The sequence below is a fragment of the Cryptotermes secundus genome, unplaced genomic scaffold (assembly GCF_002891405.2).
Source record: "Cryptotermes secundus unplaced genomic scaffold, Csec_1.0 scaffold1035, whole genome shotgun sequence".
NCBI classification, from domain to species: Eukaryota; Metazoa; Arthropoda; class Insecta; order Blattodea; family Kalotermitidae; genus Cryptotermes; species Cryptotermes secundus.
Window position 1 is genome coordinate 196,078 of NW_019744424.1, and position 18,350 is coordinate 214,427.

Below are 18,350 nucleotides of genomic sequence, written 5' to 3' on the forward strand. Positions count from 1 at the left end.
TAGTCGCTGGCTTCTCACCGCAGTGGCCCGGATTCGATCCCGGGTCTAGTCAAGTGGGATTTGTGGTGAACAAAGTGGCGCTGGGGCAGGTTTTCTCCGAGTACTTCGGTTTCCCGTACCAGTCTTCATTCCACCAATTGCTCCACAAATACCCTCACCTATCATCTGGGGCTGGTACAATAGGCCAGAAGTGGCCGCAGTACAAGGGACTTAGTCCCACCCCACTGACAATAAAAAAGAGCTAAGCTATTAAACACAAGAAACTAAAAGTAAAAAATACGTCGATACGTAACACATTAACAGAAACCACGAAATAAGTAGGCTCGAGAAAGTATCCAGAAGGAAAAGAACGTGCAAACGCTTCTGCGAATCAGTAGATGCTGTTTGCGTATGTGGCACACCTTAATGGACTTAGTCTCGAAACATTACTGACATTAAAACCGGCAAAGTCCCTAATTTGTTTAGTTGGGTATACACAGACCAACAGTACCAACAACGTTAGCAAGAAATGAAGCTGATAAAGCACTGATATTTTGTCTGGAATGTAGTATCCCGAAGCTTAAGTCCCTAAGTCCTAGAGACTTAAATGCGTGAGAATATATGTGTAGTCAACATGGCGACGGAAATCCATTTTGCCTTTAGAAGATCGCCAGATAAGTAACTGAAGTGGATTCTGTTAGTCTTACGAGTGAAAGAAAATTGTGGTGGTTTTACGAATGTTAATTTTCGTATAGTTTTTAGTGCACCGCTTTTGTACCGTATCGATATGAATTGTAGTAATTTACAATGCCCAGTAGACGTTACGACGTGACATGTCTGTAGATAATCAGCAAACAGAAATCATTAATACAGATATTGAACAATATACCCTTAAGGATGGAGCCTTGTGTCACTTTTGAGAATGTGAGAAACGGTGAAGAAAACTTCCCTAGAATGAGAACAAAGGAAAATAGGGACGATAAATAACTTCAGAAGTAGGTGACGTAACGTTTCGAGAGCCCAGAATTGTTAATGTTAAGCTTATGTAATAGAAAAGTATGGGGTATTTTATCAAAGGCTTAGATGATGTCAGAGTACGAGTAAATGGAATGAGTCGGCCCCTGTGAATAAATGGAATCTGTATGTAATATATTGGTGGTGGTGCTAGTAGTAGTAATATTACATAGTTACTGGCATTAGATTTGTTGAAGTGCTTCACAACAACAAAAAGCCGAATAGAAGCAAGCACTGAAGGAAGAGAAATACAGTGCAGAAGATGTGAACGGACGTGAACAACAACAACAGCAGCAACAGCAACAGCAACAGCAACAACAACAACAACAACAACAACAACAACAACAACAACAACAACAACAACCACAACCGCAGCGGCGGTGACGGCAAAAACAACCAATTGTATGGTTTCGACTCCTGCTGGTCTATCCTGTCTCTGTGACCCAACATTTTTGTGCTGTCTACCGCGACGCCTGCTTCCTCGCGGGGATATTGCCAAGCCTGTTTAGGCATTCGGTAATCTTCCATTCTTCGCAGACGAGTCATATGATTCTGTATGCAGGAAGAAACATTTAAAATTCTGCTGATCGGTGCTTTGCATTTTTGATCTGTACGTGTATATCCTTCACCCGCTGCACGAAGAAAAGTAATCTTAGCTTTTTATATCCGCGTTTTATGATTTATCCCGACATTCCGGTCCGTATATGTTACTCATGTACCACTGCTATACGGGTGAGTTTAGTTTTCCTTTCCCTTTCACGGCACCCATTGTCCGGCACATAATGAAATCTTGCAAACCATCAATAGTCGTCTGTCCCGTATGTACACTTACAGGCCAGGAATGTGGAGGAGTGCGCTTGTTGTGTGAAGTGGCCGTTACCATTTTATGTCGTATCGCCTGCTTTCTGTAGAATTCATAACTAGATTTCTTTTTCAGTACTTACAGAATACTTACAGTCCTGAACGGTGTACTGGCGTTTAAACTACACAGTGACCGTTGCAACTCACTGCCACGTTCAGACAGTAAAAGGCAATAAGAATAATGTAGGCATTCTGTATTGTGTGTGAACTGTTCGCCCACCTTCTCATGACCAGCCCCTAATACTATCACCAGAATGTGTGTCAAGTAAAATGAGGGGAAGGCTGTACTCAGCACTCTTACTCTGCTTGTAGTATAAATTTAATTGAATATTCATTTCTTGGCCCTTTGTAGTACTATGAATAATTATTATTAGATGAAAGGGGATATATTTTTTTTTACTCTCAGTAATCATTGGCATGGAATAACCAATCAAATTGTCATATTTCAGAAAGGTCCGTTTGTTGCCCAGCTTATGGCAGTGGGTTTCATGTAAATGCATTCCAGGCATGCACATTGTGGGATATAAACCAGTTGCTAGGCAACGACCTCGAAACAAACAACGAGGTAACTGCCATTTTTCTAGGTAACAGCTTCTTAAATACGCAACAGTACTGGAACCGTTGCTAGGCAGCGGCCAGGGCCCAACAATGCAAGTCCTGTTGGATGCGGTGTTTTCTGTGAGTCCGCTCCGAGGCTGTATCACTAGACCGACCGAATTGAGGTAGTTAGTGCAGTGCAGTGCAGTGCAGTGTATAATGTAGTGGGGCTAGTGTGGAGGATCAAAGCCAGCTTACTGGCGAGTGACGTAGTTGCGAGACATTCGCCGGCCAAGGGACATGAACACGGAAACTGAGAAAGCTATGGCGTTGCAAGCCGTTACCAGACGACGACCGGTGAAGACACAGCAGACTGAGAAGACAATGCGTGCTGTAGTGAATTGTATAGTGCGTGAATTAGCGATAGCGCTATGTAGTTACTTGGTAGTTACGATTTGTAAGCGTTCAATAAATCCAGTTACTAATCCAAACCCCGTCTCTTGTCACTTTATTACGTGAAAATATAGTCATCTTTCGTAGTCCTGGTACGTGACCTCGGACTTCGTCTGACATGTGCAGATAGGCCACTGCCATACATTAAGCGGCATTGTGTGGCGTTTGGTACTCAGAACTTGGCATTTCTCTTTTTGCTCGTCGTCATAAGTAGACGAGTTGCAGAACTGAATCGTAGCACCGCGTTATTCTGGGTTTTTGGCACAGGTTAGCATTATTTTCCATATAGGACTAATCTTGTTTTGTATGCAGTAGATTCAAAGTCTTTAGTTTATACACATAGTTTTTTATTCATGAACTAACCTTCACATTCTCACGCTAAACCCCCCATTTTTGTAGTAGTATACTGTTATTTTTGTACAGTTTCATTTATTTTTTATATTTGGGGGCCTGCAGCAAATCGTTCTGCCGTTCCGACGGTAGGGACGGACACACGCAACTCATCAGCTCGCATGACATTCGTTTGGACCCGTTATGTTATCTGTAGGTCAGTACCTACACATATTATCCTCAATATCGCCTGAACAGCTGCTATCAATCGCGCGCATGCGTTATGTGCCAGTCGACCACAATCCCAAGACCTGCTGCTGTGTTAAACATGAGTCCGTCGCGTTACTTCTTGCGTTGAAATACCACGTGAGTACTCCTCACTGACACGAGCGTTAATGTTTTCCTTCTGCAGGAATGGCCGAATGATTTTCGACACTTGTCACATAACTTACCGTTAGAATCAGGCAGCTTGGGTACTGAACTACAGTATATTCTCTTGTTTCATATATCTGCATTTGTGTAATGTACAGTGTTTACATCAGGCGATTTATTTCCGCAAGCCCGGATGTCAGATATGTATAGGTTTAAGCGATTTGTGTTCTGAACAAAGTTCTACTTTCATGAGCGGTATCGTTTACTATAGACTATCGTGTCTGCCGATATACGCTATATATGTATTTTGGGGCCGAATGTTAGCCCGCAGGGAAGTGTTTATTACATATGCACTACCCCGCGAAATTTTCTGACCTTTGCAATCTATAGGCCTAAGAGCAATAGCTAATATTAAATGTTATTGCCAAAATCGCACGAGCCGGGCGTGTTCAGTAAAGATCTGAATTCGATTCTCAGTAGGGCCGTCGCGTCCAGGCCGATTCTAGGATCCACCCAGGCTCTCATTCAGTTCCTTCCACTGCGGCTAAAGCGTCAAACTAAAGAGCAGGTGCAGAAGAAATTGCTTTAAAAGCAAAATGTAGCCAGAAATGCATGATTAAACACGAAAGAAACCAATAAAGCTTTCGCGAATGTTTCGTGCCGAGGACGCCACCTGTAGAATGTATTTCAGTAATAAGTATTGGAGTGGAGGTTTGATGTCGAACCACTCGAACCCATGGATCACGGGTTCGAAACCCGCTCGAGGCGTGGATATTGTGGCATATTTGCTCAAGGCAAGAACTGTGAAGCCAGGGAAACTGCCATTGCTAGGTAACGGCTGTGTAATGCAACAGTGGAGTAACTGTTTGAAGCAGTGTTCCATATAAAATGTAAATATCCTTTACATTATGACAAATGACTTACTACTGCAGACGACGACTCTGACAAAAGGCAGACCCGTCCTCTCGTCAGAGAGGGCGCCCCACAGAAGCAAGACTGAAACTGTCAAACAGTAATAAATATCTGGTCATAAGCCCCAGATTGGGCTCGACACCAAGACTGACTGACTGACTGACTGACCGACCGACCGACCGACCGACCGACTGACCGACCGCTCATCAATCGCAATGTGACTTCTACTTAAGCCATTCGTACCAGATCATAGTCCCTTTGGGGTTAAAATTGCTACTGCAAAGCTGAAAAAGGTATAAATCCCCAGGCAGTGATCGAATTCCGGCAGAACTGATTCAAACAGGAGCTGAAATATTAGGTTCTAAGATGCATAAGGTAATTAATTCTATTTAGAATAAGGAAGAATCAATGGAGAGGTTAAGTCCATATATGAATTAAATTATTGGGGATCATCAGTGTGGGTTTCGACGCAGCAGATCAACTATAGATCAGATCTTTTGCATTCGCCAGAAACTGACGAGGAAAAAATGTAAGTACAATAAAACAGTACATCAGCTATTCGTAGACTTTAAGAAAGCCTATGATTACACACGCAACAATAGAAGAAATGTTGGATTCGTCGTTTTGTACTTGGCATGTGTCGTATAAAGGGAAGTAGACGATTAGTTCTTCCCAGAACTTATTGTCTTTGTTTTGAATTCTGAATCGGAAGAGGTCAGAGGACCTGATATATGGAATCAGTAGAAATAGGGCGTGGGAATTCTCTGGCGGTATGTTAGAGGGTCTCGTGGTGTGTTTTGAATTATGGTAACGTTTTCGTAACCCTTGCGATGGGCACTGCGTATCCTGGTACCACTGTACTAAGGTTGCAGGATGTCACCATTACTTTCCCACTCCAGCTTGTTTGCACAGCATGGCTAGTTGCGAGATACAAGCAACTCAAACAGTTTAACACTGCAGTCCGTAATGGCCTCTCCACTCAGCGTTTACTGAAGTGAAAACGTGATAATGAACTTAGTGGAAAACATCACGCTGAGTTGGCCATATCATGCACGACCTTGGTTTTGAGTCACTTTCACTAACGTCTTCTGGAACGCTGGACGTAACACTGCGTCTTGTCTATAGCCCGTTTCGCTACAAGGTAAAGTTTGGCATATGCTCCTGTCGCGCTCCCCCCACCCCATATCCAATTTAATTGTGCAAAGAGTCGGCAGTTTTTTATGAAACTACGTATAAGCGTCATGCCACTAGATATCACCCCACTTCTATACTCGGGTAACACTTTAGGCTAGCATTTGGGAGATGCTCAGTTCGAATTTCGGCCGATATACAGACTATTCGGACGAAATATTCCTATTTTTTCTCACTCCCCCCAGACAAATGTCGGGGCATTACCGCGATTTGGCCACGACAACTTCCAGATCTTTTCACTTCATCGTTCTCCATTTATCTTCACATTCGATGCAATATAGTCGAGATACTGAAACGTCGTGATCACGCGAGCGCGACGGCTGACGCCAGTTAACTCATGGATATGAAGTGTGCAGCAATACATAGCAAGATGTATACAGCTTTCATTAAGACGGTTTCTCGTACGTTGTAAAACAAAATACTTCAACTTGTAAGTTCGCTTGAGGCTTGGTTTAGAATGATAAGACTTTTTGGCGTGCCTGTAGTAATTATGCAGCATCAGAAAATAACAAGTAAAGTTTCAAAATGAAACCGTACAGCTCTGACTGAATAAATTAACGTCCATCTATTTATTGTCCGTCAGAATTGTAACTCTTGCTTATTCACCACGTAATCTTAATTTTAGTTTAACATTTTACACTGTGACACAACATGTTTCGGCCCCAAACGGCCAACTTCAGGTGTCTTGATGTGTTACAGATATTCTATTAAATTATGTTAAAACTGCTACACTGTGTTAGTCCGTGTTAAAATCACGCTGTAGTTCTCTTCTCAAGGTAAAACAAGATAAAATCCACTGAAATATCTATTAATCCCACGTTATTTTGGTGCATTTATCTTGAGTCAATTAAATCTAATGAACTCAAAATCTCATTGGAATGCCCCCCTGTCTGGATGCCGTCTCTTCCGTGCTCAGCTTGACTGTTTACAAATTTTCAGTTTTGTAGTCTGCCATGCTCCTGAATATACTGTCACGTATAAGGGGTTGCGTGACAAATAACAATGGGTTCTGGATTTCATGATTGAGTTTATTGGCACTTCTTTATAATTGCAGTTGATTATAACAGCTTACACATTGAACTCCTTCCGAATGCCGCATGAAGAATCTTTCACTAGTCTCTCACCGCCGACTTAATCTCAGGCTGAACTCTACCACGCCTCCTAGATATCTCTCCTCCTCGAATTCACGAATCCACTGCCTTTTGTAATTTCCACTCTGCCCGCATGGAAGACGCCACTTTCAGTAGTTCCTCTGTTCTGTTGGTTGTCACGGGAATCTTGTGATTAGCAGCTTATTACCTGGTAACGATTCGTTCTCTGTTATTTGTTGTGACGGGAACGTGATTTCTGAGCCGTTGCTCAGCAATGGAGGTCTGGCTCTGGCTCCAATATTCCGGCTTTTAGGCGTCACGTCACAGTATTTTCATCGAGGTTTCCGAGGCAATTCAAATTCACAACCAGCTGACGTTGCTTTGTTTTTTAACTGAAGTGCAGCTCGGGTAGCGCTCTTGCGTTTGCATGAGCCATGTCAAACATGCGGCCCCCATAGCCACAAAGTGCGGCCCCTCAACTTTTAGAGTTAATTGATATTAAAATCAATTTTAAAATTTTAGTAGAAATATTTTTTGTAAAGACAATTTTCCAGCAGACCAGAAGACAAGAAGCCTCACGCAGACATAAATTAGCAGGCACAATTACACAATTTCTTGTGTAATCTCTCTTTTTACATATTGAAAAGCTGTTTGATACTTGTCAAAAAGGCATTTTCTTGCTTTTTAAAACTGTAAGATATGTGACTTTAGGTAATTATATTGAAATTATTCCTAAATAATAAATAGAATTAAATTTCCTTGTATCAAGTTACCGTTATACTCCTTCTATTTTGAAGTGCGGCCCTGGACTATTGTTTTTAGGGCTGAGGTGGCCCTCTGTACAAGTTGAGTTTGACGTGCCTGGTTTACATGGATATTGCGGTCGAGTAATTAACATTTTTCCTTATTTGGGGTGGGATGGGGGGCTCCCGGGCCCAGATGACGACTTTCCTGAGGACTTTGTGAGATCCATCAGTCCGTTAGTTCTTTAAACCAGGCCATTGTTACTGTTCCCCCATCTACTTCCAAATACATTCACAGCCACCCTCATTGTGGTGTTAACGCCGTGTATTGCATCACGAAGATATAAAGACAGATTTGTAAAGGGATCCTGTCCGCTGTAGCGGTCCTATTCATGAGACCCACCGCTGCGCTTGGATAGCACAAGGACAGCAGCGAACTTTTAAAATAAAGTTTTTATTTTCTTCCCAAACTACGAGTATAGCAGTATTGATATAGTGTGCTTAAACTGGCGATCCACATGTCTGGACAGCGGGTTTTGTAATGAAGCTTTGCACTTCAAGCGTTTAGAGACGAAGAAAGGCCAGTTTATCACTCGATGTACCTTTTTTCAGTATTACAAGTTAAAGCATATCCACAATTAGATCAGTTTTCGAAGCAGAAATTGAATGTAGGTTTCTGGCCGGGGGTTAAAGTATTAAGAGAAGAAGACTAGAAATTATTTCATTGTTAGTTAATTTCTTCGCGCGTGGGGCTGGGGTTGGTCCCGCAGTTCTGGAAGTTTTGAGTCTGTTACAGCATGTTTAAGAACGTGTTATTGTACTCCCTCATTATGGAACACCCCACCGTCTCTTACTAAATAAATTCACTATCATGCAGTTAACGGTTACTTCGTAGTTTAACAGATGACCCGTATGACTCTAGAGAGTCGTGGAATTGCACAGTTCTTTATCACCCTGCTGCTGGCAGCGAAGCTGAACCGAGTGACTGAGAACATGCACTATTGATTTTGCCTCGAATCTGAGAGCTGAGGGACGCAGCGAGACAGTTAGGTATAATCCAGTAACAAGAAGCTCCTACGCAAAATTATGCGACCTACTTAAGCATCCTTCATGGAGACAAAAACCTGCATTACAAGACAGCGGATGAAGTGGAGGGCGTGACAATGGCCAGTTCACAATTAACCAGGCATTTGGTATCCAATCCATTACACGGCCACCGCACGGTTTTGTCAGCAATAACAAAGCGTGGAAAGCTGACCAAATGCATTCTTTACTCTTATCTAAACCACACCGCATTTGTGTTCGTTTAATGTAGATATACAAATCTATTGCTATAAAGCACGTCGTAATGCAGATGTGTAGTCGTGTTTTCCACGTATTTCGTTATACCTGCCTACTTACGTATGGAGCTGGGACCAGTAATGGCTGTAAATCAACTGAAACCGTCACTAGCGTTGCCGTCTTCCGAATTTCACAGAAACAGACTTTTTTTTTGCACATCGCAAAACACCTATAGCTCATCAACGGTGGAAAGTTTCGTACTCGACATTGTCTCCGAAATCGGTGTTGCGAAACGGCCTGCATATGCACAGCAGACAGCGACGTTTCGGATAATGTTGCAGATGTTGTGAGCTTAATGTTATGCACGACATACTTCGTGGGGAATGGACATTGTTGAGAATAAAACGAAATTTAAATTGAGTTTTGTGGAAAGTAGGGGTTGTACTGAACCAGTTAATTACTACATGCAGTGTCCCCGCAGATAAATTGATAGCCGCTCCTCTGGTCAAGAAATACGCCCCAACCCCACATGTCCTGAAACCCAGTTGGACATTACTGGGTTCATCGTACAGTGTATCCGATGTGAACCAAAGCTGAATATTGTCAACAGATCGTACCAAAGCTGAATATTGTCAACAGATCGTGATACAGTTCCCAGTATAAACTGTCACTATCCAGTGAGGGCCGAGTTGTTTCATGCGGATTGGCGGGCATGCATGATAAAACTAATAGCCGATTTTCCCAGTTCTTAGGAATGCACCTAAACTAACAAAGGGAAATCTTTATTGAGTTTGGGCTGCGTGGATTTCAGATTGGTTTTCTTATTTGGATGCAGTGCCCCATAACAATACGACTTTGAAGCGTATGTTAGTATTATGTACGTATATGTGCAGGGATGATTTTTAGTGTGTGGCCCTGGTTCACTGCTCTGCGCTTCACGGCGGCCGGTGCGCCGCTTGCTGCGAGGTGTATACGAATTTTCCAGATGAATCAGCGTGCCTGACAGCCGATAACGTTTGGAATGAAGGGAAGGAATTAACTTATGGACTGCTTGACGGTACAATGTTACCGGGCGAGTAGTGTGGCAGTTTGTTTATGATTTGCCAGCAGTAGGCAGCAGTTATCAGCTCCATTAGTCATTTGTTCTCAGCTACAGTTAATACTCAGCGCGGCACGTCATGGTACGGTGTACTTTAGAGCAACTTTGAAGCCCCAATACTCATTGTTTATTCATTGGGTACGCATGAATTCCCCAGTTTGAGTACCGAACCGATCGACGATTACTTGAGCGTGAATTTAATGGGAGAAATTAGTGGCAGACGACGTTACTTAAATTATAATTTCTTCTGCCGAGCGCTCCTGTTAAGTGTTCTCTATGTAACTTTACAGTCTCGTTTTGTACTGGAACTGAGAGCCTTCGTTTGCGGTACAATCGGCGTGGAAAGAGTTGCTGTACAGTTATTGGAGTGACGAATAAGAACGTTTTAATATGTTTATGCTAATTCATCTTCTGGCTGTTTGCGCTATGCAGATATGGGCAGTGTTGCCGACGTTTGGGAGGTACACGCCGCCTCGATCCTCACAGTCATCCATGAAGGCGGAGGCAGCACTGCCCACATCTGCACAGTTCAGACAGCCAAGAGCCGAATCAACGTGAACAGGTACCCACCATGAAAGTGTGGACATTGTCGGTTGCAGACTCATCCTGGCTCAATCAAACGTAAAACAGTTTTAAAACCAAAGAATATTTTTCTGTCATGCCTTTGCTGTCTGGATATTTTTGATGCTGCCAGTACCTAACTCATAGTGTCGAATGGATAACAATGGAACGAAGCGGCCGCGACCGTATTCGCGGTACTGATCAGATTTTGCGTGAAGGTGGTGGGGAAATAAAAAAAAAACTTTGCGAAACTACTTTGTACTTGTCTGTTCCCAGCCGAGTTTCGAATCTGTATACCCCTCGAACGCAAATTACAAGCGTTTCGCGTAGTGGGGGTTGGAGTCCAACTGGGTCCACTCGGCACGGCGGTCACTGATTGGCCTTTTATAGCCTGCCCCGGGTGATTATGATGGTGGAGAATTTGGTGGGATGAAGATTGGCAGGGGAAACCGAAGTACTGGGAGAAAACCCGTCCCAGCGCCACTTTGTCCACCACAAATTCCACTTGACCAGACCCGGGATGGAACCCGGGCCGCCGCGGTGGGAAGCCAGCGACTAACCGCTTCAGCTATGGCGTGGCCATCACAAGCGTTACTGCTTAGTCCAGATTACTCTGTAAATATTTATGTAACTTGCGTAATACAGATATGTTGGCTTTGTGGTTCTTACGCAGGCGATTATGAAGAATATGGTCTTTGGACTTGTGCCGCAGTGCAGTCCGGAGAAAGCCTTCGGGGCTGTAACGTCATACAGTCCGAACTAGCCGGAAGTACAACGCAGAAGACCACGATTTTCAGTATGACTAGGCCTGTAGGCTGTGTGCACCCACATCTTTTCAGCGATATGCGACTTGCTGTGTTGTGATCTCTTTAACAATCGCATAGTCTTCGTGATTCTGCACAACTGCTCGGTTAAACCATTTGGAGCTGAAGTATTGATTTATACTAGGTATAATGACGCCCGTAAATGTCGAATATGAAATAATAATAATAATAATAATAATAATAATAATAATAACAACAATTTTTTGGGACTCCGAAATATAGTTGCTTCTTCGGATCCGTGATAGCAGATTGCTTGCATATGTATTTCCCACTTTCAGATCCAGCCATTAAAGCCCCTTTAATAAATAGTCACGTGTAGGGGGGTACGCGTGACGAAAATAACGGTTTCTTAATCGGATTTATTAGCACTTCGGTTAGAAGTTCTCTTAATCACACTCAGTTACAACGCTGTCCACACACTTTCAGTTCACCGTTGCACGCGAACTAGGATTCTTCGTCTTCACTAGTCGTCTCCTGGCAACGGATTTCAACACAGAAACTAGCACTTCAAACCATTATGAAGTGTTCTTGCCATTTCGTATAAAATCACACTGTCCTCTGTGCTAATCCATACTTTCAACTACTTCTACCTTCTACTGCCGCAAGGTATTCTGGGAATCTCGTTATATAGCAGCGGCATGGACCACATAGAAAGCAGTTCTACCGTTACGTGGCGCAGACCGCACAGAAAACAAGTCACGTGATCACTGCCCAACTAATTCGATGGCGCGCTCACTGCTGCCTATCAACGAGCTATAACATTCGTCGACAGATGCAGTTTCCATTGTTGCTTGTTGGAACGAGTTTACCGAGCCGTTACCTAGAGACGGGTTGCATTCTATTGTTGCTCGCGTGTATTACTTAGCAGCTGCTGTTTCTATGGCTCAACAGTTTCTACATGGGGCAAATACGCCACAATGCCACCATTGATTTTTAGACGTATATTTGTGTATATGATAGAATAATTTAGTGCCGAATGAATTTCAGAACTTGACATTAAGGAATCTTGGTACATATTCTCATTTCTTGCGTTCAAGCAGAATATTGTACTGATTGTGCGATTAGTCTTTGGTCTTGCTGAACTGTTACTGAGTACTTATATGCAAACGAGAAGCCTTGTTTGTTTGATATTGCCTTGTATGGATGTAGGAGTGACAGCCGGTTAGAAAGCGTTTCATCCCTCGTGATGGAAACATTGGTAGTGACATATTTTCAGCTTCTTAATATGAGAGATGTGTCAGATTAGGATATCTCATGTAGAGTTGGTGAGAACTTCAAGCTCAGTTGATTGACGACGAGTTCTTTCAGCACTTGTAGTACACTATTGTCACGTGGCTGCTGCAGCACGAAGATAGCGAGAATGCAGCTAATTCTCCTGACATTGTGCTTCATGTTTTGATTGTCCTTGTACATGCCACACAAGGCTGTGTATTTAGTGTTTCAGGAGTGTGTGCAGAAGGGGCATAAAGTAACTGTCCACGAATTAAACGAACTCGATTATCGATTAAATGGAACTACCTGGTTAATACGAGATTTGTCTTTTGAATTGAGATGAACTACAGGCGTGGAATGACTTTAAGAACACGCCGCCTTGAAGGAGGTGTGATGTTAACTTGGCGCACTTGTAGCATATTAAACGCGTGTGTGCAATTGTTGCAGGACATGTTGGATGTGTGCGTCGGGACGAGCGTTGGAACCATCACGGAGCCTGACTGTCTGGGGCCCTGCGAGCCTGGCACCAGTGTTACTCTGGAAGGCATTGTATGGCATGAGACTGAGGGCGGTGAGTGAGACCTCTAGCGGTTGTTAGTTTGCTCTTCCCATGCTCTCACTCTACATTGAAGAGGTATTTTCATGTGACTAGCCTGGCCAGACTAAGCCTCCTCCTCCTCCTCCTCCTCCTCCTCCTTAATCTCATTCTCCTCCACATCCTTTTCTGTTTCCTTTCTTCATTTTTTAATGTTCTTCCCCACCTTCTGTCTCTTCCTTCATACTGTCCTGTGCATTTTCAGCGCATCATTTTCAGTCTCTTCCTCTACCGTCTTTGAATAATACAAGGCGGAAACAATACTGCCTCCATAACAGTTCAAAGAATTTCAATAACTTAATAAATACGAGTATCTTGAATTACAGTGTCTGAATGAGAATGAAAATAATATGGTTCAGTGTCCCAACTGAAAACTGCATAATTTATTAATTCTTTCGATGGTTTTTCATCCCTGTCTTGTTTAGGGAACCCCATAACATGTTATTCTTCAGCACTATTAATTCTATGTCAATCCATGAAACAAATGAGTTCGCAGAAATGTAAGCTGGTCTGTTGTGTGTTTAGTGGCGCATCACTCACTCAGTTTCTATCTCAGGCAGACAGTTGATTCGTGTTCTGCTGCTATTACCAGCATTCGCCCTCTGCTGTGATGTCTTATATGCACATGTACAAAACCACCACAGGTGTCTCACAAACTTTAAAATAATCTGGCAGTATTAGTTGTGGGGGGCGGGACATAATTAAACTGGTTTATGTTATGATATTCATGGTGTTCTTTGTTGCTTGTAGGACATTTTTGTATTTTGCAGTTCACTTGTAGCCCTACACACGCCACAGTTCAGGCACCACAAAGTCAAACTGAGTACCTTGGTGGGTTGGGTAGGCAGCATGAAACATCTCAGATTCTGTAGGCTGGAATATTACATGAACCTTGGGAGATAGAAAAGCTAGGAAACACATAATTCATACAATACACTGAAGTTAGAGTCACTTATTATTGTGATAGAAGTTTATACATACAGTACATATAGCAACATCACTAGGTACACACAGTAGGTAAATGTTTGCTTTCAAGGGTGTTATTTTGGCATTAATTTAGAAGAGTTAGATTATGATATGTTGCACAGAATATAAGAGGCTGCTCTTAGAAGACTGATTAAAGAAAGATAAAGAAGTTCTAAAGTTACTCTTTTGACAGCTGCTTCAGCAAGATTATCAATGGTAAACATCTGTCAGTTGATCCAAGATGACATGTTGCCTTTCTGCCAGAAAATTTAATATTCTTAGCTGGCTTCTAGTCAGGAGTTGAATGGAATTCAGAGCATTTCATTGGCTGGCTTCTCAGCACTTACTTCCTGCCAAGGACTGTATGAATTTCATTGGTTACTTTATATGCAGGATTTTGCTCAGGGCTTAACCAACTTTTTCAGCAGCTACTGATATGTGGTAGAGTGAGCCTCAACCGCGTCGTGTTTTTGTGGAAAACAGGATGTCACATTTCTGCTAAATCTCAAGAATTCTGCTTCCATCCTCTGGGTAAAGAAAAGAAAATAAGATATCTCGCCCATTCTCCCCAAAATGACTTAATGAACATAGACAGACCAGATACCTGTGTCAGTCTTCCATTCCTATCACAACTTAGATATGCATGCCCTTGTGAACTCTGGATTGATGCCAGACACGATCCAGGTCACTTCCACCTCAGAAAGGCAAACCCAGGGGTGGAACAAGGCTTGTCCTGTCACAAAACTGACTTCAGAGAATTTGTGCTAGCAACTGCAGTTATACATAGAACATAAGGTGAACATGTTTTGTCAAGAGTAGTTACGTTGTTTTTTCTTTGGCACTACAGCCCCAGTGGGCCTAGGCCTACCTCCATGCACTTCTCCGTTCACTTCGGTTTTTCTAGATCTTACGCATTCGGTAGGGACTCCTTGGGCGGGTGAGCAGCTCATCGCAAGGCCTTTACCTGTACACAAACACAGAAAAACGCGCACACACAAACTAAACATCCATGCCTTGAGTGGGATTCGAACCCACGATCCCGGTTTCCAAGCGAGCGAAGACAGTACATGCCTTAGACCGCTCGGCTACCGTGACCGGCGAGTAGTTATGTAGTTTGGTTTAATTAATTTAGATAGAAAAATAGTGAGATAAATAATTCGATATTAAACGGGAAGCATGCTCAGTAGTAAATAATTTAATACTCTCATTGATAGGGTGAGAAAGAGCAAGTAGACCAGTCCTCCTGCAAAGCAGTTGTACTGCTCTTTTTGTTCTTTTAATTATTAAATAATCCTTTTAGCTGAGCAGTTCCTACAGTGTCTCTTTCTTGCGGCAAATCGAAAGTCAGTCTAGAATGTTTTAAGTAAATTATAATTATGCGTTTTCCATCTTATATTCGCTCCACAGAAACTGTGAATGAAGCACGCTTTAACCACAGCTTCAAGAAATAAGTCCAGTAACATTTCTTTACAGTGTCCTATAACAGACACTTTTATAAATGTGTTACGCGGAACAGTAAGTCACAGCAGAAGGGGTTATAAAACATACGAGTATTTTATCTAAAATACTCGTACTGAAAGTCACGAGCAACAATTTTTTGTAAAGTAACATGCTTTATTATTGACAAACCAAATACAACACCTCACTCTACAGACCTTTCTTTATTTTCCCACATAATCACCACTTCTTTGTACACATTTCTCCCAGCGTTCTGGGAGTTTGAAAATTCCGTTCCAGCCATCCGAAGACACTGACGCACTGCTTTCTGAATTGCCTCCCTTGTCTCAAAACGTCCACGCAGCTGATCCTTCACAGACCGGAAAAGATGGTAGTCGGAGGGTGCCAGATCAGTGCTATAGGAGGGGTGTGGAAGAACTTCCCACCCCATCTTTGCAGTTACTTCCAATGTGAGACGAGCGGCTTGGGGGCGAGCATTGTCATGCAGAATGATGATGTTTCGTCCCGTACGTTTATCGCGTAATGCACGACGGAGCTTGTGTAGCGTCTGGACATAAGGAGCAGCATTGATGGTTTGCCCAGGTTCCAGGAATTCGGCCAGAATAAACCCCTCTGCATCCAATAAGACTGTGCCCATCACCTTCGCAGCTGATGGCACTGTCTTTGCCTTCTTTTTTGATGGAGAATGTAAATGGTGCCATTCCATACTCTGCCGTTTCGTTTCAGGCTCGAAATGGTGAAACCAATTTTCGTCACCTGTCACAATACAGAGCAAAAAATCATCGCCTTCGTGTCGATATCTTTGCAGCAGTTCTGAGGTGATCGCTTTTCGCTGACCTTTGTGGCCTTCGGACAATAACCGCGGGACCCAACGAGCACAAACTTTCCTATAGACCAAGCTTTCAATCATCTCCTGTACTGCACTGTGCCCTATTCCAAGTTTTCGGGCTATTGTGTCCACAGTCACACGCCTGTCATCTTCAGCGATCTCATCCACTGTTTCCTTGTTGCGTTCACTTGAGGCTGTTCGAGGACGACCGCTCCGAGGCTCATCTTCGATGCTTGTGTTCCCGTCTTTAAAACGTTTCACCCATCTTCGAACACTTCTCGCACCCATGCACACACTTCCATAAGCACGCTGAAGTCTCTGGTGAATTTCTGCAGCAGGGATTTCCTCTTTCACAAGAAATTCGATGACAGCACGCTGGCGAAACGACATATGGTTGTCGGCCATTTTGTTAGGAGTGATACTGGTCACGTGATGCAAGCTATTGACGTCACAAGACACTCAAGGTTAACAGAACAGCTGGTTCCACCTACCACAGTACTCTCTTTCGTCTGCTGTTCCCAGGCTGCATGCAAAAAAGGGTTGCTCATGACTTTCGGTACGACCTCCTTATTTTGTGAATGACCAATTTCTTTTGAACATCGGTCGCTCAGATGTTCTTGTCTGTTGTGAAGTCATACTTTATTATGTGACATTTCTGAGCAGCATGGCGATTTCTTAGTATCACCTTTCTGTTGTGTGAAAATGTAAGAGCTATAAATGTGGCCGATTTAATTGCTTACCCCTGAGAAGTACGATTATACCTTGAGAAAGTAGACTGTAGTAAACAGCTTTAATTCTTCATAACTTGTGTTCCAAAATTTGTTATGTAACTTCATATTAACTTAAAATTAACAATATTTCACTTTTTAAAATTCAGCACACAGAGTAAATTAACTGATACCTCATTTTCATGGGTGTGCTGAAGGTAAACCCATTATCTGCTCTTTGTGAGTAAACACGCAGAATTATCGTGTTTCATTTGAGCGCAAGCCGTTTATCGACCGTCATCTAATTTCTTTTGTTTCTGCATAGAAGTAGCCTGACGCAGACACTCACAGTCGGACAAAATTTGTGTATAAAAGAATTCAGAAGTATTCTAAACCCCTGAACTTTTAGCATCCAGTAAAGTATGTAATTACAGGGAAGTTCTTACCTTTGTTGACCGGTTCACGGCGCTGCGCTTCATGGCGACCGGTGCACCGCCGGCTGGAAGACGCATGCGAATTTTGCTGATGAATCAGTATGCCTGTTGGCCGATAACTTTCGGAATGAAGTAGTTACAATTCACAGGTCACACAAGGTGTTGAAAATTCTGTCCCTCTGCACGTGGACATCCTCGCACCGGCGGAAGAGGTCTGGTTTACCTCTGAAGCTGTTCTGCAGGGGTATTTCCCAACGAGTATTTTCTCTTAGCATTTCTTTCGCTCAGAAGTTATTGTTGTAAAGCACATACGTGAAGTGGGGGGGGGGCAGTAGCTGAGTCTTGCGGAAACCAGCCGTAGAGTCTTTCTTCTTCTGTTAACTCCGGAAAGAATTGCTCAAGAATGACCTGTACATATCCTTCGCAATTAATTGTTTTCTTAAAAACACAGGTACAGCAATTCTCCTTGCACTTACAGCACACCAGACACCAACTTCTACTGGATGGAGCGGGACTTCATGTGTTAGATGTGATTCTGTGAACTCAGTAGCGATTATTTTGCGTATGTATGTATCCGTGCAAGTAAAAAAACCACGCTTCATCAGAAAAGAATTTCAATTGCGGATCGATTTCACCTTCGACGACAGACTGTAGAAACCAACTACAAAAATGAACCCTGTTAGCTGGATCGCGCGGCTGCAAGGCGTGGATTAGTGTTGTTGTATGGGGTTTATGGTTCAGCAGTTGTTGCCGTTCTTGTACTGGACTTTGATACTCCAGTCTCTTGAGCTAGACGTTCCAGTGATTTTCTAGGCGTGTTCGAGCCTGGTCCCTAGGTCATCTAACTTTTCCCCAGTAAGCACTCGGCGCTTATGTTTTTGTTTCTTGCCCATTAAGAGTC

The 18,350-nt window shown here is 43.0% G+C and overlaps 1 protein-coding gene across 7 annotated transcripts in view; it reads left to right on the forward strand.

Annotated features, from left to right (window-relative positions):
- LOC111874789 (zinc finger protein 608) overlaps positions 1–18,350 on the forward strand; it is a 187,969-nt gene that overhangs the window by 142,236 nt on the left and 27,383 nt on the right. For all 7 annotated transcript variants that reach the window (XM_033755596.1, XM_023870580.2, XM_023870583.2 and 4 more), the window contains one exon: positions 12,908–13,031. In XM_033755596.1, the coding sequence (XP_033611487.1) occupies positions 12,908–13,031 (124 nt within the window). The remainder of the gene's footprint in view (positions 1–12,907; positions 13,032–18,350) is intronic.